This window comes from Dermacentor albipictus, chromosome 7, assembly GCF_038994185.2.
Source record: "Dermacentor albipictus isolate Rhodes 1998 colony chromosome 7, USDA_Dalb.pri_finalv2, whole genome shotgun sequence".
In the NCBI taxonomy this organism is placed as follows: Eukaryota; Metazoa; Arthropoda; class Arachnida; order Ixodida; family Ixodidae; genus Dermacentor; species Dermacentor albipictus.
This window is the reverse complement of record NC_091827.1, coordinates 71,008,135-71,030,477: the sequence shown is the minus strand read 5'-3', so window position 1 is coordinate 71,030,477 and position 22,343 is coordinate 71,008,135. Positions and strand designations below refer to the sequence as shown.

At 48.3% G+C, this 22,343-nt stretch overlaps 1 protein-coding gene across 3 annotated transcripts in view; it reads left to right on the top strand.

The window, feature by feature from the left end:
• The first annotated feature begins 85 nt into the window (after positions 1 to 85).
• The window catches only part of LOC135919719 (poly(A) polymerase type 3-like), a 45,379-nt gene continuing 23,121 nt past the window's right edge, over positions 86 to 22,343 (top strand). Inside the window, exons 1-10 of one of the 3 annotated variants that reach the window (XM_065453576.1) lie at positions 86 to 275; positions 3,542 to 3,763; positions 4,416 to 4,482; positions 5,084 to 5,165; positions 7,133 to 7,242; positions 8,324 to 8,377; positions 9,797 to 9,908; positions 11,001 to 11,423; positions 15,921 to 16,173; positions 19,154 to 19,254. In XM_065453576.1, the coding sequence (XP_065309648.1) occupies positions 268 to 275; positions 3,542 to 3,763; positions 4,416 to 4,482; positions 5,084 to 5,165; positions 7,133 to 7,242; positions 8,324 to 8,377; positions 9,797 to 9,908; positions 11,001 to 11,423; positions 15,921 to 16,173; positions 19,154 to 19,254 (1,432 nt within the window). In that variant the 5' untranslated portion in view covers positions 86 to 267. The other 2 variants (XM_065453575.1, XM_065453577.2) reach the window with 2 other exon arrangements.

Here is a 22,343-nt window from a genome sequence, read left to right as displayed (position 1 = left end):
TGTTTTATTAATATTTACGAATAAAAATGTCGCAATTTTGGTTTCCCTGGCGGACGAGACGGAAAGCTGCGCTTTTCTCGTCTTCTACTTCCGCTACTGGAAGTCGCTACATTACAACACAAGTTCACAGCAGACGGTCCGCGAAATTGTTTTTTCGCGATAGCCGCGGTCTAGCACCGTGTATTTTCACCCATGAAGTTCTTTTCGAGGCTAAAGAAGACGACCAGCAGGGGATAGCGCGGCGACTGCGCCCCGGGCACAGCCACGATGTCGAGGTGAGTGGCGCACAAGCGCGACGCGCTCGCTGCTGGCCGGCCGCACACCACCACCACTCTGCGTCAAGCCGCCTGCCCCGAGAGAGAGACGACGGCGGTTAGGCCTAGCGCGCGTGAACAATAAACACCTTCGGTGGACGTGCCCCGGAACGCGCGACCACAGACACCGCTCGGCAGCGCACGAATCGCCGCAGACGGGGCAGCCGCTTCGCCGACGGGCCTTGGTGCGACGCCGACCGCTTCCCGTGCCGAGACAGCGCTGCGAACAATGGTTCATTGGGAGAACGTCCGGTAGGCCTATCACGCTTTGAACTGCACGCAGCGTTCTTGCGGACGAAATGCAGCCCCGCGGACCGGCGCATTTCGACTCTGCCGCTGGCGAGACGGTCGCCCGGCTTTGTGCAGGCCGCTGTCGAAGCGCTTCGCGCCCAGCGTGGTCGTGCTGCTTGTGTGCGTGTTCGGAATGTGTCGCGCGGCGCATGTTTCAAGCGAAACTACGACGGTGCCCAGTCATTCGCAGCGACACCGTTGCAGAGGCAGTCTTTCTTTTTTTTTTCTGTCCCGAGAAGAGGTTGGTTTGCGCAACGCCGCTTCCGACGAACCCGTTCCTTTTTGTCGACACTGGTTGCCTCGGCTTCCCTGATTGACGCGGAAGGGCAAACCTTGCCCCCCACGAAACTACAGCCAGCCCGTGCGTGGTACCGCCCGTCGAACGTCGGCAGTTTTGTCTGGCGCTCGTCGCGCGACGCAGCCTAAACAAAACGTGCGTCGTCGGCGGCCGAAATAGCTGCCTCTGCGCTTTACTTGCGGTTCGTTGCCTCGGAGCCAGAACCTGCCACGACCGCGGTTAGCCCCTCGTAGTCTGAATTCTTGTTTCCGAAGTATACGACGTAGATTGTATTCTCGAAGTCGTCGCTTTGCGACGACTTCGCGATTCCACGCGATTCGAAATGGCTTGCCGCTTTTTCATCGAGGAAGCGGAAGCGAAGCGCCAGTCTCGTGTCACGAGAGTTCATTCATTGCACTGTGATGCATAGCCAGAATGCCTCGTGGTGTTTTTTGACAGTCGAGTTATTTATAGCCTGCGCGGCCGTCTTGTATCGTGTAGTTGCCGTTCTGTAGCTGTTGCTACAGAGCAAGCGTACCGTACAGAGCAAGCGAATGTGTGTACGTGTAGTGCACGGCATGAGGTGCGCATAAAAGTGCGTGCCGTGTGTAATGTTCGCGCAACGTGCTGAGAATTAGCACGTGCTTCCGTGAAGCGCTGTTGGCCGGCCCTGCGCGCTCGGGTATCGTGTAGTCCTCGTCTTTCCGCGCTGTTTTTAACTGCGACATGTTGCACGAAATTTCGCCAGCTGACTAGGCTTTATTTATTTGGGGTCGTAGGTAAAAGTGACATTGTGGAGGTTGCCACATTTAGTGCCGCCTACGCGTAAGGATTCTTCGAACGTAATATTGTTTCCGTAGCGACTTGTGTCGGTGACCCTTCCGGGGCAGCTTGAATTGTATGCACCAGTAGGCACATGTGGCTTTGAAATGAATGTTTGTTGGGCTGAGCTTGGCCATGTACTGTTGCTTGCATCAGTGGGCTAAGCTGTATGTGCTGGTCAAGTAGCAAGCATTGCTCATATATAGGATATTTTGAAATTCAAGCAGCAGGGGAACGCATCGTGAAGCATTGTGCCGACACTTGTTGGCTGAACAGAGGTTCGTCTAAGGCTCATTCTCTGATCTCTGGCGATTTGACTAGTCCTCAGCAGTGTCGCCACATAACCGGCTGCACTGGCCATATTTGTGGCAGCTTAGTGTTAAAATTTAGTTTGTTGCCACATTCTTTTGGGTGCATATAATTTACGAAGCAGACTCTCATCTCTGCAAAAGTTTGTTGTAAAGCGTGTGGAACTAACCGCAAAAATTCATTTAAACATTACATGCTTTCGTATTAACTCCAGAATGCGATTGACAGCTTGTACACTAATGCCCGTTTCACATGCTGGGAACTTGCAGTGCATTTTTGCAGCTGTGAAATTCTGCACATGCAAACTTCAAATTGCCATTTCATGTGCACTGATCACGGCAGGTGCGATTTTTACATTATCCGGACACCTAGTGGAAGGCTGAGCTGTTCTTGGTATTTGGTTATTTAGGTTAGTTTGGTGTGAACAAAGTAAAACAGACCAGTAACTGTTATTGTGAAAAATTTTTTGTGTTTCAGCTTGTTGTATCCAAGCAGAAAATAAGCTAGCAGGCCACAGTGACCCGTCCACGCGAAATGCACAAGTTTGCAGAGTTCAGCAACTTGGAAAATTGGAAATCGCACAATGGGGACGATGGCATATTTGACGCACCTACGAATTCACAAATAAATTCACATCATGTACAACAAGCTTTAAGTCTCTTATTGTCCTTTCTCAAACAGTTTATTGGGAAGCCTATAAACCTCAATTTGACTTCTGAAAAATAGACCCGTTTGTGACTTCTGTCACCAGGCCATTTATAGAGCCCAAACGCCAAGTCTACGAAAATGCAAAGCAGTTACAGGAAGTTTACAGGCAACTTTGTATGCCATCCAGGTGCTTTCTTATAAAGATGCTTCCGACATGATCACCCGCCGTGGTTGCTCAGTGGCTATGGTGTTAGGCTGCTGAGCACGAGGTCGCGGGATCGAATCCCGGCCACGGCGGCCGCATTTCGATGGGGGCGAAATGCGAAAACACCCGTGTACTTAGATTTAGGTGCACGTTAAAGAACCCCAGGTGGTCAAAATTTCCGGAGTCCCCCACTACGGCGTGCCTCATAATCAGAAAGTGGTTTTGGCACGTAAAACCCCATATATTATTATTATTATTCCGACATGATTCCACATTGCTAAGGAAGCAAGGCTTGGAAGTATGTCTCGTGCAAGGTCAGCGCCAAACAACCAAGTTGCATTAGTATACAGTGATGCTTTCTGCTCGATTGTATGTCACTCGTGTCATCCATGGTTGGCTGATGCCTTTTGTAATGCAGGCGAAGCGCCACTCTGGCTCTGACAAAACGTGATATGGAATGGCATAGGAAAAGGCATTGCTTGCCAAACCGCTCACTTTTGTAAGAGGAGATACCTCCGGGGAAAGTGTCGGTGTCATGTTTGATTGGGTCACTGTGGTGTAATGCATGAACGAAGATGCAGTAAGAGCCACAGTGCTTTAGGTGAACCTCCTGCTGGGTAGTAGATGGAGCAAAGGGGCAGCTTGCTGACACGTTGGTGCGTGCTTGTTCCGCAGCTTCCCCGTGCCGGTGGGTCGCGGGGACCTCCTGAGTGGCGGCGGAGCTCTGCAGCCGCAGCAGATGGGCTCGGCCGCCAGCTTGGCAGACAAGACGCTGGGCATGACCTCGGCCATCAGCACTGCCCCGCCCAAGCCCAGTGACCTGCAGCGCACCCAGGAGCTCGAGGAGACCCTGCGCCAGTTCGGCCTGTTCGAGTCGGAGGATGAGCTCGCACACAGGTGCTCATCTGTTTCGTGCCCTTGCATCTGTGTGTGGTGGTGATAGTGCATGTGTGTTTCTGCGGGCTTGAGGGGATGCTTCTCCCTTCAGTCATTGAAAAAAAAAAGCCACAGTTTTGTTTATTTCTCAGTGGAGATAGGTGGCTTCTGAAGACCACGTCGACGTTGGGGACAGAGTCGTCAAGAAGACTCGCCTTTTCTGGCTTCGCTTCGTTGTGTTGTGGTAATTGCGTATGCACGAGCTCCACCATCCCTTGTGCTGAAGAACACAACTGTGTGCGTAGTGGGCGCAGTCTTTGTGTGGGTGTGCACCCTGACTGGCGCTTTAGGTATTCCGGTCGTGCTAGTTCGAACTGGTTTTCGGCCAGCTTGGAGGCTCCCATGGCAGCCTCATGTGGTTATTTTTAATGTGGTGGAGGGCAGGTGAATGCCATCTGACAGTTTAAAAGCTAATATGTTTAAGAAATGTGCAGGAAGGCAGGTTTTGTAGTGCAGCCCTTTGCATAATGTGTGCTGTATTACACAGAAGCTTGTCTATGGGCCTGAAGTGCTGGAAAGTGGCTTTTGTGTTCATTGTGGGTAACTCCATCTCGAAGTGCTCATTATGGCAAGTGCCGTCTGTGATGCCATGGTCCTTGGGTTTTGTGCCTAGGATGGATGTGCTGTCGAAGATCAACCAGCTTGTCAAGAAGTGGATCTATGAAGTCAGTGTAAAAAAGGTGAGCTTCAGGTTCATTTTGCCTCAGTCTTTTGGAAAGCTTCTTGTACAGTTTTCCTTTTTTAGTACAGTTTTCCTTTTTTATTGAAATTTCTTAGTCTATATTGCTCCCAGCTCAACTGGAGTTTTGTCCACATGGATAGTGAGACAGTGACAGCAAATGACCCCATGTGCATGTGAACACATTCCAGGATGTATGCAACAGTGTTCAGAATAGCAGCACACTCTAGTGACACATACAGCAACCATTTAACAGAGTGATACGGGATGTAGGCACGCTTCCGGCCTTTGATAACACTGAACAGCTAATTTATGCATGGACCATCAACTGTGTACATTGACTGAACATGTGGCCCGTGACTTTGGTGATTAAATAGCCATGACACACAACGAAGTGCATCTAAAGGTATGCTCCTCGTTAACAGCTGTGGTTCTCCTGCAGACATCGCATAGCGGTGCATACGTAACCTAACCTCTATATCGTGCTGCTGTTCTTTGATGACACTGCCAACACTACATGTACCAAAGAGCATTTAGTGGGTTTCTGTGGGTTCATTTTGTGGTTTCTGTAAGTTCATGCGTGTGTTTCTAATCTTTTACAGAACATGCCGCCTAGTGTGGCCGAGAACGTGGGAGGGAAGATCTACACATTTGGGTCGTACCGGCTTGGAGTCCACACGAAGGGTAAGTTCTAGGGGAGAATTTACATGTTGCTGTCGCATTGTGCAGGCCTCCTGGGGCTGTACCATGTGTGGTTTTTATTGTTGAGTGAAATTTTCAGTGGTTTGGGCACAACGCGAATGAGTCGCTGCAAAGGCATCTTGTTTTTGGGCCCTTATAGCCTGTTGTTTGCCTTGGTGCCTTTGCCAAACCTTCGTCACTGATATCGTATCAGTTTACTGAGAAAGTGCCATATCTGGAAAAGGGCCATATCTGCCCACGTGTTGACACCGGAGATTACTGGCAGGCAGTGTATCGGTCTATTTCCTACAAAGGCAGACAACTAAATGGGCTTATCTGTGAGGTGTGCAAGTGATTTGCTGCACTTGGTGGCATCATTGTGCACCATAGAACAATAAATTGCACTTACGGATGGCACTCACTGTGGCTGTGAAGGCAGGAGGGAAACCTTCATTTGCATAGTTGGCCACAAAATATTGTCCGGCATGCGAGCGTGCGGCCAGACCTTAGCAAAGCAGTCCTTTGCGGGTGCAATGACACCTGGAGGCATGGCTTCGTGTCGTCTGCTACAATGTTTGGATGCGCCAGTGGATGTGCTTACGGGTATTAATGACCAGTAAGTGCATGATGTATTGTACTGGGCTTGAGGTGGTGAACCTCTGTCTGTTCGATGCGGCACACGAACTGAAAGGCTGGCTTGCCGCATCGGCGATGTGCTACCGAAAGCAAAATTCGCTGCATTGCACCAAGACCCGGGCTTGGTGAGCCCAAACCAAGTAGACAAAAAGCGAGCCTCTCTGCATCGTTGCACCTGTGTAGATTTGCTTTGACACATTTACAGTGGCACTCTGCAATATCTTCTGCGCCAAGTGTGCAAACGTTTTGTCGCTTATGGCCTAGTCTCCTCTCATCGAGCTCGGGACACACAATGGATACTGGGAACCGCAGGATTTGCACAAGCATTGTGGGACTAGTATCATGTGATAGGGGAACACATTTATGATAGATTTTATTGTAAAATGCAATAACTTGACTATCTTTAATTTTACATTCAGTTCAAAGCAAAGTTGATTGTTATAAAGTAAGCATACGGCCGAGACTTGATTTTTCGGTGACCAATCTTTACCAGCTGGATTACTCGGGCTTATCCACAGTGCCGCCACCCACTCAAGAACTAATCATAATGGCAACCAAAATTTTGGCCACCATTATGTGAATGTTTATAGAGTATTTGTTTCCTCTGTTGCTGACCATTCTAAGTGTGATTGTGGAGCGAAATGTCTGTTCACTGTTTCTACAGAGTACCTTTCTTTTTAATGCACTCGAATTAATATGCATTTTAGTATTTTTTCCCCACATTTTCATATTTTTGGGCGTGTAACATTTTTCAAATTTTGGCATGCCTGTTAATGGCTCACATATTGAGCGGCTTCTGGGCATTGACTTTTGAAACTGGGGTGTGGATTTCTATTGATGCTTTTCCTAATTCGAAAGTGCGCTTCTCTGCACTGCACATTTGCCCATCTAATGGCGGTACCAGTCATCATTCACGTGAAAGATGAAGTGTGCTAGCTGCGCATGCTGGGCAGAGCTTGTCTCTCATAGGTACTCCTTCTTTTCATGAAAGCCACGTCTACATATTCCGTGTTTTACTGCAAGTATACTGCACTTACGCATGCTGTTTGTTGCAAAAATGACTATACCACCATTAACTTTGCAAACTGTTCCGCAGGAAAGCTAGTTTTACAATTATGAAAACGGTCCATTCGCTTATGGTTCAGTTTCAGGAGTACTTGTCTATAGTGATGCTGGGAGTTGCGAAAAGTAGCATTTGATCAGCACAGGTCAAGCCCAACTTGTTGTCTGTGTTACTTTGTTGATACGCTTAGAATCGCATGCCTTGTTTGCGACTGAGCGCCTGATTCTCGTTGCAATGTCTTTGACGTTGGAATGTTCGTGCCTGTATGCAGGGGCTGATATCGATACCCTGTGTGTGGCACCACGGCACATTGAGCGTAGTGACTTCTTCACCTCGTTTGTGGAGCTGCTCAGGCAACAGGAGGAGGTCAAGGACCTCAGGGTGAGCCTCTGCTTCCCTCCTTTCTTGCTGTTGTTTCTTTTAGCCACAGAATTGTGTTCCATCGTAATGCATTGGAGTTTGGGCTGCGTGTTCTTTGCATGTAAATCGCACGACCAGTGTATAAGTACACATCGTAACACCAAGAATGGAAGTACATCAAAGTATTAGAATGGTGAGGCTAAGAATAACAATGCACTTACGGGCTATAGTGCTGTGCCGCTGAGTGGGACCTTGCAGTTTCAATTGCGGCTTTGGCGGCCACATTCTGACGAAGACGGAATGCAAAAGCACTCGTTTAGCGGGCATTATGTGCACATTGAAGCGCCCAAGGTGGTCGGAATTAATCTGGAGGCTATGGCATGCCTGATAATCGGACCATGGTTTTGGCATGTAAAGTGCCAGAATTTAATTTTTAATTTAAGAATAGCATTACACTATAATTCTGGGCAGCACTCTATTTGCGAATTGCCTAGTCAGTCAAGAACATTATTGAGGTCCTGAGGGGGTTTAAGCCGTTGGAGATCGCACGCGGGGAGCTCCTTGGGCCAAAACTGTAGGCGATGCCCAAGTCGGGACGGGAACGTGGTGACGCTCCGCCAGTTTTTTAGGCCCTCTGGACGGCCTTGAGTTGGATTGTGAGGTCGGGGCTTTTGAGGGCTTCTTCCCATTCGGGCTCACTGGAGAGAGGGCCCTCTGGTAACGCGGTACATTGCTAAAGCATGTGCGAGAGTGAGCAATAGATTTCTGGGCAGTCTGGGCAATTTGCCGGGATTTCTGAATTGTAGTGGCTTAATAGGCCTCGTGACGGATACAAGTCCATTTGCAGCATTCGAAACGCGGCCGCCTGCGCGCACTCGAGTTTGGCGTGCGGGATCGGGTATTTCATTCTGCCGTTTCGATAGTGTGAGGTGATTTCTTGGTAAGTGAGTAGTGGGTCATTAAACTGAATGTCCAGCCCCTCGGAGGCTGTGGGACCGTCGCGGCGGGCAAGTTCTCGCACACGGCATAGATGCGAATTGCCTATGTTTTTTTTTTTTTTTCCACTTGTATGCATGACTTATGTATGTAACCTTTTTTACAGGCTGTGGAAGAGGCTTTTGTACCTGTCATCAAAATGACATTTGATGGAATTGAGGTAATGTGCACCTCTGTTGTATGTTTTTCGTGGGTAACTTTAATGGCAATAAATGTAAATGCCATTAGTGAATTGCCAAGTTCCAATGAAACATGGAGTGTTTGCACCCTTTCCCAGTGTGTGTTCATCGCTTGCTTAGATATTTCAAAGCAAAGGTGTAACAAAACTGCGGTCATGGATTGTTCAAATACATTTTCACGCATTTCAAGTTGTCAGGCTTGTTAGTTTAGTTCGGCGTCCTCAAAACTGCAGGCGTCGTTTCACTTTCACCGATTTAGTTTTGAATTTAGCAACAGTTGTCAAGAATGCATCAGACAAAAGCACACTTGCCAACTCTGCCGAGCTTTTTGTAAACTTCATGAATTTGGGCTTGATTTATGATTTTACGAATGTTGTGTCAAGTTTTATGAAAGATATAATTTGCAGGAAAGCTTTGCCAGTCAGTTTCAAAGCCTTGTGTTGGAAGTCTTTTGATGGTAGAACAAAAGTGGGGGTACCTGCTTTGAGCTAGTTTAGACAGAGAAATTCCTGGAGCAGGCAAAAGTGGCAACAGCAAAGTAGGTTGTGGTGTTAAAAAGACTGTTCTGCTTCTCAGTATTTGCTGTCCCAAGTTTGTTGCAGCTTTTGTGCTGTATTTAAACGTAAATCCTTAGTAGTAAAGTACATACATAACCCTGAGAAGGTGTGTGCATTCAGGCTAAGCTCTAAAAAAAATGCATGTTCTTTTTGAAGTCGTGTCGAAAGGATGTTACAAATTTTGAAGTACACAGATTCGCAGGTATGCTAAAAAAACTCTGAAAGATGGACTGGTAGAAATATGCGTGTTACTTTTTAGCAACAATCTTTGTACTCCAAACCAACAAACTGTGTTTCTGTTAAAGTTGCGATGACAAACTTGTTAGACCTGCTGCATGTATTGTCATTACAGGTAAACAAGGGCGGTGCGAGCTTTAAAAAAAATGATGCCAATTGGTAAAGCCGTAGGTTCTGCTAAAAAGCACCAGCAAGAAAACCAGGGCAGAGGTCATGTAACCGCATGCCAGTATCTAGAGTCCTTCATTTGTTTGCCCCTTTTGTTATGCCTGGACCTATTTAGGACCGGCACAATTCGATGGCCTCTTCCATCCCTCTTATTTGAACCATCATTTTGGTATTGCAAGCCCTGTGGCTGTAGAAGGGCGTTGTTGTCTTCGGTTTCTGCCTAATGAATGTGTATAGTCAAAGACGAAATGGAACAACTTGCATTTTTCCGTGGTAAGGGAACACAGTTCGTGATTGCGAGCAATACTCCTCGGGGCAACGAAGGCAAAAGTTCGAGGTACATCTTTTGCTCGCATGATAAGTTACAACAGCTTTTCGCACATCGGGAGCAAAGTTGTACACTCTGAAGCAGAGCTAACACTCCACGTCATGTTGCAGCTGGACATGCTGTTTGCGCGGCTGGCCCTGAAGGACATTCCAGAAGACCAGGATCTGCGGGACGTCAACATCCTCAAGAACTTGGACCAGAAGTGTGTGCGCAGCCTCAACGGTGGGTGTGCGCACATAGTCGGTTGGTTGATGTGGGATATCTCTGAGCGCGGGCTTGGATTTCACGGATCACTTGAATCTTCTTGTAGAAAACAGGAGGCTTGGTCAAGCCAGAAAGTCTGCATTATTGAAAGTCGGGGTGGCGACTCCGCGTTGCAAGTTGTTGCGCCAGCTCACCACCACATTGAGGATAATGGCAGGGCATCTGCTCAGGCCTGTAAAGATTGCTCTTGCAGGTGTCGAGCGCATTTTCTGAGCCACTACAGCCCACGTACAGGAATACTCTTTGAAATGTCGCCGATACTATCGCTGAGGTGACTGATTGCCGAAAGTGATTGTCACAAAATGTCCCTGGTTAGGTCTAGCCGGCGGGGGTGTCGGGTGGCATGCAATCACGGGGAAGCTCGCCCTTTGTATGTTTGTACCCATAGACGATTACATAGAGATTGCACGTGTGGTCACGCTCAGTCTGAAATGACAGCAGTGCATGTGAAGCAAAGTTTCGTTTCTCTGGCAATCAGGCTGCGGAAACTACTGCGCAGGCCTACCAAGTCGTTATGTGTGCACACTGGTAGGAACGGTGGAAGCTAACGAGTGCATGTAAAGCCCAATAGCTCCGGCTCCAAAATAAATTGTGAAACACTGCTCAAACTGACCGCAGTCAAGGTTGCATGCTCCATATCTGCATATTACGACAATGCCTGCTGATAAGCAGCTGGGCAAAAGGCTTCTCGGTCGCCTAGGAAACCACCATGCACCCGCTAAGTGCTGCCACTACTTCGCTCTCTCCACCCCCCCCCCCCCCCCCCCCATCATTCACTTGCTCACTTGTCTCGCATTCCTCCTTTGCATCACCCTCTTTGCTCTTCCCTCACGTCAGCCGGCACACCTCATTCACAAGCATGCTTGCTGCCGCACTTGTCAGTGGGACTTTCCAGTGGAAGCTGCATTATAACCGGTATTTCATCTCGCGCAGCTGCACTGTGAGCAGTATGTGTATACATGGAGTTCTATGGGAGGGTAAACAGGAGTCGGTCCCGTCTTTTGTCTGTCGCACTGTTGCCAAGCTTGGCTGCCCTTTCCCTGCATGCAGGCTGCCGTGTGACGGACGAGATCCTGCACCTGGTGCCGAACCGGGAGACCTTTCGGCTGTCGCTGCGCGCCATCAAGCTGTGGGCCAAGCGTCACGGCGTGTACTCCAACGTGCTGGGCTACCTGGGGGGCGTGTCGTGGGCCATGCTGGTGGCGCGCACCTGCCAGCTGTACCCGAATGCGGCCGCGGCCACCCTTGTGCACAAGTTCTTCCTGGTCTTCTCCCAGTGGCCCTGGCCCAAGCCCGTGCTGCTCAAGCAGCCCGAGGAGAGCCGGCTGGGCTTCCCCGTGTGGGACCCGCGGGTGAACGTCGCCGACCGCTTCCACCTGATGCCCATCATCACGCCCGCCTACCCGCAGCAGAACTCCACCTTCAACGTGTCCGTCTCCACCCTGACCATCATGCGGCAGGAGTTCAAGCAAGGTGGGTGCCAGCTACGGTGGTGTGTCCCACAAAGGCGGTGGGGACAGCTTTGCACATTAGCTCAAGTTGCCGAAAGAATGAAGGATAGTGCAACATTTTCAACTTGTCATCTTAGGCCAGAAAATCGACATTTGAATGAGAAATGTTGCCAGAGACAACTCCCTTTTCGAACCATGGGTGGCGGTGTTTAAGAATTCATTTCAAAGACAAAAAGCAGGCATCCTTCCTTACCTGCCTTTTTTTTATAAGAATTTTAAAAAATTTCCTTGCATGTTCCTTGTGGAAAGCCTGGCACAGTAACGAAACATGGTAAGGAGCTAGGAATACTTTGTTTGCTGAAATGTCTAATCTACTTCAAGACAATGTTTGATTTTTTTAGTGCCCTAATAATTTTTTGTTCAACATGAGGCGCATGCGACTGTGCTTCACTGTATAGAGCCATGTAGTTATCGTAAAATCAAAAGCTGATGAAAAGACAAACATTTCAAGACTGTCTTGCTGTACAGCATAGTTTATGAGATCACAGCAAAACAAACAGGATCAAAATCAGTCCAGCCATTGTGCTATGCTTTCTACAAGCCTGGTGACCGACAAAAAAAAAATAATTGAGAAAACAGGCTGCGGAGTTTTGCAAGCGTGAAGATTTATTAGAAAGCATAAGAGCTGTAATATTTGGCATCATTGTTGTTGGGCATCTTCTTGCATCTTTGCCTCTTTGTTTGGTGTGCTTTGACATTTTCTTATCCTTGCTGGTCCATCAAATTGAATTTCAATTGAGTTTCAACAACCTGCGAAGGGAGTTGCGAACGCTGCATGCACGCGCTTCTGCCGACACCGCTAACATGAAGCGCGGCTCAAGGTGCGTCTGGTGCTATGTTTGGGCGACGATTTGTCTGGTGAATTTTCGGTTATTACACTGTCGCTCGTCAACAGTTGGGGCTCGCTCGCAGGCCAAACTGTCCGTGTCGCACAATGTATCAGAAATTGAACAGTCTTCGCTCGCAATGGTGACGTTCGGTCCGTATCACCTTCAACGATGCAGTCTCTGCAACTATTTCACGTGGCCATACACTGAGGCACAGGAGCCTTCATTGGTGCGCCTTCCATCAGCTGCGCTGTCGGTGTCGATGGCACAGGGCGATTGTCGGCTTTGCTGCTGGAGTCAAACGGTGCAAGATAGCGAGGCACGTTACCCATTTCAGTCCGGTGCTCTGCTTTTGCTGGTAGTCGTCGCTTTCTTGTTGTAGAAGGCAAGCGCTTCCGTGTTTCGAAGGCGTGCGTCGTCCAAAATTTCTTCTCAAATGAGTGACGATCCATCACTAACCTGAGTGCTCTCAAAAATTTGAATTCTGTGTGTCAAATGAAGACACCGCTGGCATGATTTGCAAAGCAGACAACTGTGGCTGCGTGCTGCCACCGCAGCGATGAGTGGGCAGACACCTTTCAGCAATGCAGCCAATTAGAGACCTGCTTCACTGGAAGGCCTGTGTGACCACCTTCATCTGACCAGCACTTATTTTGTTTGTTTGTTAGAAGGCAACAACCGCAGAATTCAGAAGTGCAAAGGCAAAACTTTGAGCTTTCGAACAATACAGTCGCCGACCGATTTTCCGGACTCCAAAAAATTCGGACATGCCCGATTATTCGGTCAGCTTCGCGGCACCGCCATTCTCCCCATAGACCATAATGCATAGCAACTGCCGAAAGTTCGGACACCTTACAACCCCTCGTCTGATTTTTCGGACACTCCTTGAGCCTACTCGATCGAGGGCATCATGCACCGACTCTGACCGGCGCATGGTTTGACTTGCTGAACGCCATTTTTGTTTTGAACGGAGCCTCCTTGCTGCCCCACGAAGTGGCGCTACTGGAAATCCCCGCTCATCATCATCGTTTCTGCCTGGTTCGATAGAGTGGTCGTACAGCAGTTCCGGTATCAGCTTAGTAAGCCATGTCAAGACAATCCAGCAGCTGATTTCTTTCTTTCGCGCACGACTCTGCGAGCAGCGCGTTTTTCGTTTGTGCGACTGGTGTCGGCACGGTGGTGTTTGCGTTGTGTGCTGTATCGAGGTTTCGGTGATCCAACGCGGCGTATGGAAACATCGCGTCAAGGGTCTAATGGCGCCGACAGTGCCCGCGCAGACTGCGCTGGGGAATGCCGGCTAGCGGGTGCCGGGAGGCCTAAGATTTGTCGCCTTCCGATGTGCTCCCTACTGACGCGGAAAATATTCTGCCGAGACCTGCGCAGTGGTTGCATTGCGATTCCGGACACCGTCTCATTTGACAGTTTCACAAGTGCTGACACTGCTGTACTGACATGCGCAGAACTCTACAACGGCGAGATCGTTCGTCAGGTTTCTGCTGCTCCGCCGGACGAGTACTGCGAGTCGGAAGATGACGCACCATGTGCTACGCCGCCGTCGCATGCGGAGCGTGCACAAGCAGTGACTGTGCTTTCAGCCGCCTATAGTGACCGTTCGACCCTCTCCGAGATTCAGACTTATCTGATTGCGCGTAAACTGAACAGCGTGCAACGGCGCATTCACGATTTCTTCAAGCCTACTGCCGAGCCCGAATAAGTGCGTGCAAATAAAGGATTTCATTTTTTTTTTTTTCTTAATCTGCTTTTTTGGACACCTGTTTATTCGGACATTTCCGCAGTCCCCGTGAGGTCCGAATAAACGGTCGGCGACTGTACCAAGATCGCAGCGCTCAATGATAAGAAAGACAAGATATGGCTCAGCCAATTGCGATGATTTTGCACGATTTAAAGCTGGTTTCTCGCACTGCACTAACATCTTTTTGAGGCACTGTTAGTCTGTTTTCAGCCAAACCATTTAGAACGTGCATAAAGCATTGCAGATATCGAACGCGTGGTTTCCAAATAATGTGTTTTTTTTTCTTTCTTTTTCCCAGTGGGATCCTCGCATCCCCTCTTAACTCTCTCTTTACTAATGAAAACAGCTGTTTGCACTAGTAAACATGCTGTCATACGACAGGCCTTGTGGGCCAATTTGAAAAAAAATTTGACGTCAACTTGCAGAAAACATGCGTAGTTTTACAAACATCAAATTTCCAGTGGTGGGAATGCTGCTACATTCCGTTTTCCACGCCACACACGAGATAAACTGCCCCAAAGCTTGCTCCAGGACGAGTTACGCTGGGCAGTCTCTGTGGCCGTGGTGAAGAGGATTCGCAGTGAACATCGGGCGTTGGCTACTACCACCTTATGCGAAGAGCGGCGTTGGAGCCTCCTGTCATTCATAAAGTTAAACGAGCCACATGGTCACTTAGCTAATCCAATTCATTGTTCGTTTGCACATGTTTTGCGGTCAGCCATTTGGAAACGCTGTGACCTTTAACTGTTCTCTGTATTGAAAACTATACTCGCAGGTTGTGCATAGTTTAGGCCGAAGTTCTGTCAAGCCTAGTGCTAGTGCATGCTCGACCCATTGCGAGGCGTTGGCGAACTGTCAGTGTGGACTTGGTGCGAGAAGTGTTCCTCAGTTGATGCCGGATATTTTGTGCGTTTGGCACGGAGGGTGTGTTACGGTGCACTTGGCAAAATGAAACTTGCCTACTTGCATTTTATTGGCTGCTTTGGTGTCTCACGTTTATCTGGGTGTTGTAACGCAGGGGGTTTGCAGCTCTGCCATTTTACTAGCTATAGGTTGTTAGGCCTAAAATGAAATTACTCAGATAGCCGTTCTGCTTACCACGTGACTGTAGCGCTGCAAGATATTTTTTTTCCCCCCTTCTTCCTCACCTTTTTGTGCCTTGCTTTACCTCTGGGGACGCACGGTATTTGCTTTCAAGCGTGCTGGCTGACTCAGTGTGGCTGCATGATGATTGTATAATTTGTTCATGAGTGGTCGCATACGCGGATTATCTTCCTCAACAGTATTTACTCCGCAACCATTTTTGAAGTGCAGGAATGCTACAAATGCGCTCCAAAATCATCATTTTTCCCGCTAAGAAGGGAGGGGTGAACAGGCACTGTAGAAGAGAAAGGGGTAAATGCAGATTGAGATAGAAGAAAAAATATACTGCACACATTTTTGAACCATGGACCTTTCACTCATGAGTGCGTTGCAGTGACCGCTGTGCCACGGGAAACGGTTGTAGGCAGAGCTTATTCCAGAGTATTTATCAGCAGCACCATGCAGCTTGGCTAGGGACAAATGGGCCTACGGGTGTTTTCCTCCGTAGCACCTAGGCCAAGTCCCCACGTGGTTCTCGTGCATGCTCACGCAGGTCAGGAAAGTGCCGCATAGCTCTTGCATGTCTGTGTCATTGATAAGATGGAAACGTTCTGTTTACTGACTGCTAATGGCATTATGGTGTAACGATACGGCTGTCACTGTGACTTCTGGTATTTGAAATTTTCTATAATTAGGACAGGAACTTAATATGCTGCTGAACACTGCTTGGCTGGTGTATGGCAGAAATCTTAAATGTCGTGCAGTGCTGAAACGCACATCCCTGTTTGCAATGCAGGGCTGGCCATCACGGACGACATCATGCTCCGCCGCAGTGATTGGATGAAGCTGTTCGAACCACCCAACTTCTTTGGCAAGTACAAGCACTTCATCGTGCTGATGGCCAGCACCCAGTCCAAGGAACACCACCTGGAGTGGTACGGCCTGGTCGAGTCCAAGATCCGCATCCTCATCTCCAACCTGGAACGTCACCCATACATCGCCCTCGCACACGTTAACCCGGAGTCTTTCCCGCCTTGCGAACCAGAGGGGTGAGGCACCCCTTGTCGTCCTGGCTCTTCTGCTGCGCCTTATTTGCACGTCAGCCGAAGCACACTTCTGGTGTTGCATGTAATCATAGCAGGAGTAATGTGCACGTGTGCAGGCACTGCACCAACCTATGTTTTAGCAGGATTGTGCAAGTGCATAAATAGAATTACGATGCAGTGGTTCTGTTTCCATTCCTTTTCTTATTGCACTTTGTTATTGGGAGTGATGCTACGTCTATTTCATCACTGGGATCAGCAAATCTCCAGAATTTTTCCATAAAGTCTATGAATTCAAGCTTGTTCTATGGCTGTATTCATGTCATTCTGCATTTTACAAACGAAAACATTTTGTTCGTGAAACAGTTTTGCTCGTCAGCCTCTATTGTGATTGTGAACGAACACCAGTGGGGGTGGCCAGCTTGGGGCAAGTTTATTCAGACAAGTTCCTGAAACAGGTGAAATTGGCAGCAGGAAAGTAGTCGTATACCAAAACAGTGTGTTGCTTGTCGTCAGTTCAAGTTTGCTGCTGCTTGTGTGCTGCATATAAAGGCAAATCATTATTAAAAACATGGGTAGTTATCATATTGATCTGGATATGTGAAGGTTCTTTCCCAGAATCCTTATCCTTGAAATCATATAACGCTGGCATGCCACAGTAGTTCTCCGGCCAACTAAAATGCTTTGCTATTGCAATTGACTGGACATGTGATCTTGTGGGCTGAAAAACCAGTGACATTGAGCTGCAGAATTCATCAGCTAGTGGCAAGCATGTTGTCGTCGGCGTCAAAATGGTCATCGTCGGAAAGTACAAGTTCTTGCACGATGCACCTTCGTTTTACATGAACATCGTCAACAGAAGCACGTCATCGTACGAGCAAAAACGGTTCACAGCAGTGCACCAGTCAATGGCGTACAGCCCCAATGACAGCCGCCGACCCAGCCAGGTGGGCTCACTGGCTACTGCAGCTGACAGCACTTGTGCTCCCGCCACAGCTTCTCGGTAGAGTGCCTATTTTAGAGCGCAGCTCTTTGGCGTCCGTTCCTGGGTTTCGCGTCGTCGTCGGCGTTGTCGTCGGCCTCGTAACCAGATCCGCCCCCCTTTCATCCCCCCAGCGCTAGCAGCGACCGACTGATACCGCTGGATGCTGCTGACGCCGCTAGAGAGTCAAGATAACGTGACTGCATAGAACACCGTCGCCGCCATGCAGAAAGAGGAGGAAAGGGTCCCCCCCCCCTGTTCTTGTGTGGCGGATAGGGTGCTCTTCAGTTGCCGACGCGCCGGTTATTTCACGTAGGCCCCAGCACGTCGACGAATACGTGACCACCTTCCCACGGCTAGACCTGGTTCTTAGCGCTGCGGAAGCGAGGGTATCATATTGTTTGTGTCGGCATCGGCGGCGTTGTCCCTGAAACCAACTCCGCAGCTGGGGTTGACTCACTATCGGCGTCAGCGGCATCAGTCAGTCGCTGCTATCTCTTCCCTCCTCCCTTTATCGTGTTGTCCGCTTGCTGCGCGCGCTTCTGCCCCCATCGTTTGCCGCTGGGTGTACACGCCGCCCCCCTCCCCCCTCTTCCTGCGAGTCTCCGGTTGTCAAAGCGCCGGCTCGAACTTAATTCCTTTCTTCGCTCCTCCTTCAATGCAACCCCTGTGCGGTGGCAATCAGAGAGCCAGATCGGTGGCGGCGGATCTGTATATGTGCACCGCCTGAGCCGAAATTGCCGCTGCCGTTCGCCACTGCGAAATTGTGAAACAGCTTATTTGCTGCGCTCAAATTTCGCATTAGGAAGTAACGTAATCGTCGGTAATTTTTTTGCCAACACGATAAATTTTTGCAGGGTTATGTCAGGCTTTGATAAATTCACTTGGTTTTCTCGATGCCGAGGTTACAAAAAGCGAACGTGTAAGCTATGCAAGAACTGCCTTGCTGATACGGCTGGCGTGTGCGGTGGTCCATCTGAGAGGCAAATGCTCTTGCATCGCACCTTCGTATTGCACCCATGTTTTTAGTTGTGGGTGCTCCTGTGCAGGACAGGTGCACTTTCAGCATAACTTTATTCTGTTACTTAATATTTAGTGTCAGAAACAAGCTGTAGTCAATTTTTATGCCTCCGTGAGCAGCGATTGATGCGTACACCTCGGCTGCAGTAATGGACCACCAAGTAATTGGCATACTACAGCACCGCTTTGGTGCAGATCTTGCAGTCTGTGCGAGTTGGTTTGTACATCGTCCGATCCAAAGCCACATCCTGTCGGAACTTAGAAATTGGTTGTGTCCAGTAGTTGGTACAAGTCGCACGCTGCGTCATATCGTTTGAGTCTCTTGTGTACACACGAACAGCCCTGCATGGAAGCAAAGTAGCAGTGCCCCATCGTGCTTCCAGCAAGTATCCCGACGTATGACGTCGACATTGTTTACAGAGCCTTTGCAACATCGGAGAGCCCAATCAGCCACTGAAAGCGTCGTATAGATGATGAAGTCGCGAGGTGCTGCCAAGTCGGATGATAATTCCCGCTTACTTTCAAGCCATATTAACATATGTTATAGGCAGCATTCGCCGTTACTGTGTCGGATATATCTATGTATGCAGAATTGAACGACACGATACATCTCGAGTTCGAAATTTTGATGTTGTGTTTGCAGTGGTTTTATAAATTATAATAGTATCTGGTTGGCAGGTATGAAATATTGAGCAGGAGGTGATAAGCAAGGAATGGAATTTAAGAATGAGGATAAAATGAAGCTCATTTGTAGCTGAAATATGTAGGGATTCTTTTTGTACGATTTGAGTAATTTCCTGCAAACAGTCTCACTAAGTGGCCGATCTCAATGATGAAAAACAGTAAGGGTGGAAAATGTAAAGATTTCTTGCACAATATGGGCCTTGATGAGTTGCACATTACTGGAGAAGTGTAGCCTTTTGAGCATTTCACTTTGTATTTCTGGTGAGTGAAGCTTGACTTTTCAATTGTGCTTGACTGCAGGGACAAGCTACAGTCTATGTGGTTCATTGGCCTGCAGTTCAACAAGACGGAGCACGTCAACATTGATCTCACCTACGACACACGCTCATTCGTCGACACTGGTACGAGGGCCTGTCCCCTTCTCTTTCTGCTGTAAAATGGCACTGATGCCGTAACTTATGGTGCAATCTTTGGGGTGGCACAAATTTCCTCTAGTCCCAGCCGAAATAGACTTCAGCCCTGTCCGTGCCACGGACAATTCTCACTCATCCAGGCATCTTGCGGCTGGACTCTTCTGCATGTATGCTTCATTCTTTCTGAATGATGTACTCAACCTAATGCTGTTCCATATGTATACAGTGCAGTCCACTTATAACGATACCACATATAACGATATATCGGTTATAACGATGGGTCAACATGAGAGTGTCATTTTATGCATTAGGCCTATGGGGAAAAAAAAAACATTTATAACGATCGGTTATTCACCGCATATTGGATATAACGATCAAAATTTTGCTGTCTGGACGGCGTTTTCCGTGCCAAATAATCGTAACATTTGCGTTGCTTAGCTCCCTGAAACGAACGATGTCGAGACGAGGCGATGTTTACCTCCGTAAGTTCGTATCTGCCGCCATTACCGCGCAGCGCGTTCGCCCCGCCCGCGCACCGGAGAATAGCTGACTAGGCGCAGCACGCCACAAGACGGCGCGAGCTGCTTCATGCGCATCGACCACACTCGCTCCGAAAGAGAGAGAAAGAAAAAAGAACAGCGACAAGCAAAGCGGCGCGGTGGCGCCCGTCCCGCGTCTATTTCTCTAGCGCTGGCTGACGCCACCTAAGCAGCGTGCAACCAACGGTTCAACCAAGTTCGAAGATGGTCTTTATTGACAAAAGTTGGTCTTTATTCTATGATGGCGCTGACAAAGCGCAAAGCTGTGTCGCTTGGCACGAAGATGGATATTTTGCAGGACTCTCGATGCGGCTTCAAGGTGAGCGCCCTTCTGAAGTATGAGCTCACCCAGTTAACGATATCAACCATCTTGAAAACCGGGAGCACCGCGATTGTGAAGGCAGGAGCTATCAGCAGCCATCGATCAGCGGAAAAGGGTTAGAGACCCTTTGTACGCCGATGTTGAAGAGGTGCTTTACCAGTGGTTCATCACCAATTGCTTCAAAAAGGCGGGCTTTGTGCGTAAGGACGAACTTCCCCAAACCACTGAGACCAACGCGGTGGAAGTCGCTGACATAACCGAGCTCTGGGAGCTCGTTCCTACTTGTGACACAGGTGGTGCGTCGGAGGAGGAGTTTTTGACTGCAGACAGTGCTGCCTCGTTCTGCGATGAGGTCACCGACGAGGCGATCGCCGAAGATGTGCTGTCTCAACAGACGACAAGGTTGTGCGACGGTGGCGACAGAAACAGCGACAGTGACGAGATTGACAGTGGCTCCTTGACCCCGACCGCGATGTGCACGCAAAGTGCACTGTCGTCGGTCGACTCCTTAATTGATTTTATGCATGCTAAAGAATTGCCGCCAGTGTTTGCGCAACAGCTGAAATCCATGCACACCGCGGTTTTGAAGCTGAAGCTGCCGCAAAAGCAAGTGCAGATTTCGGACTATTTCCGCGCGCCTAACCCTTGACACAGTCATTGGCGCTAGAAATAAAGTTTGTTTTTCACGGCCTACTTTGTACATCATCTATTCTTTAGAGCAAGTAGCGAATTCGAGTTCAGAGCTGCTAAAGTATGTTCCGCATTTTTTTAATAACTGCAGTCCAGATATAGCGATCATCGGTTATAACGATCATATTTATCGTCTTTCTCGATAACGTTATAAGTGGAGTGCACTGTAGTGACAGACGTGCTGATCACTAGATCATATCTGTTGCTGGACCTCGGAGTCGCAGCCATTTAATGGTGGCGATACTGAAGTGCAACTCAAGTCCACAACTAACACTCCTGCAACGGAGAGGCTGTGGTCTCCACAGCAATGTGCTGAAAGTTACACCATTCGCTAGTCAAAACTGGGGACTCGTTCGTGCTCAGATTTCATGAGAGGTGGCATGCAGTCTGGTATTCATGCTTGCGTGCCCTACACGCCTGTTTCATGCACGGTTAGTTCAAGACATGCATTGCCTGCAACAACTTTAGACCACACATACGATTGGCAGGAATGGAACGCTGAGAACAGTGAAATTGGGCAATTGTCAAGTTTTGCCTTAGGAGACGGATAGTGCCGACATTTGTTGCAGAGAAGTGATGCTATTTAAGGGGGGATGAGGGTCTTGAAAACTTTTTTTTTATTTCGTAACATATCTTCCTGAAAATTGACATGCAGATATATCTTTGAATGCTGATCCCAAATATATATTCAGATTTTATATATCTCATCTATAAATGAAGATATTGCAAAATAATTCATCCCACATAGGTCTTTTCTTACGGGCCATTATGATAATTTCTTAATTAAAAAAACTAGTTTCAAAGAATGGCTGTCATTTCCAAGGGCCCACTGCACATCCTAAAGCTAAAGAAATTTTTAAAAAGTGATCATATAGGTCATGAATGAATAACAAAGTAGGAAGAAAAAAACAATGCGGGAGTAATTAGCTTACATCTGACCTAATTGCTAGTCTAATGGGTTTAATGAAAAATGGAAAGCTTTAGGATGTAGTTGAGGTTTTACTGAAAAAAATGATACCTAATTCAATAAAATCAGTTGATGCAAACATTATGAAAAGTTCTGTAAGGCAAAGGCATTTGATCGAAAAAGCAAAGCTGAGAAAATTGCATTCAAAGTTTTGCTTACTCTGCCACTTTTGTTTACCTATCACATGGAAAAATTTAATGCTTTAGCATGCAGCCCAGTCATTACTGAACACAATAACACCAAACTCAAAGAAATCTGTTCATGTAAAGATTGTGAAAACCTCTGTATTTCATTGGTACTTGGCAAAAAAAAAAAAAAGCTCAGAAAGTCGTCATTACTTGCTGCGCCGACGTTCATTAGCTCGAACTTGCGGGAAGTCGCGGACTTCTTCGCCAATGAAGTTTTAATGTTGTCTGCGTACTTTTCACGCCCCGCGCACTCCGCGCAAAACACCGCGTCGAAGCGTTGAGCACGCGAGCTCGGTTCAGCCGCGTCCGTCGGCACCGAAGCGGCGTTCGGAAACGCCGAAGTCGACGTTAGGCTTAGGTCAGCCGGCTCG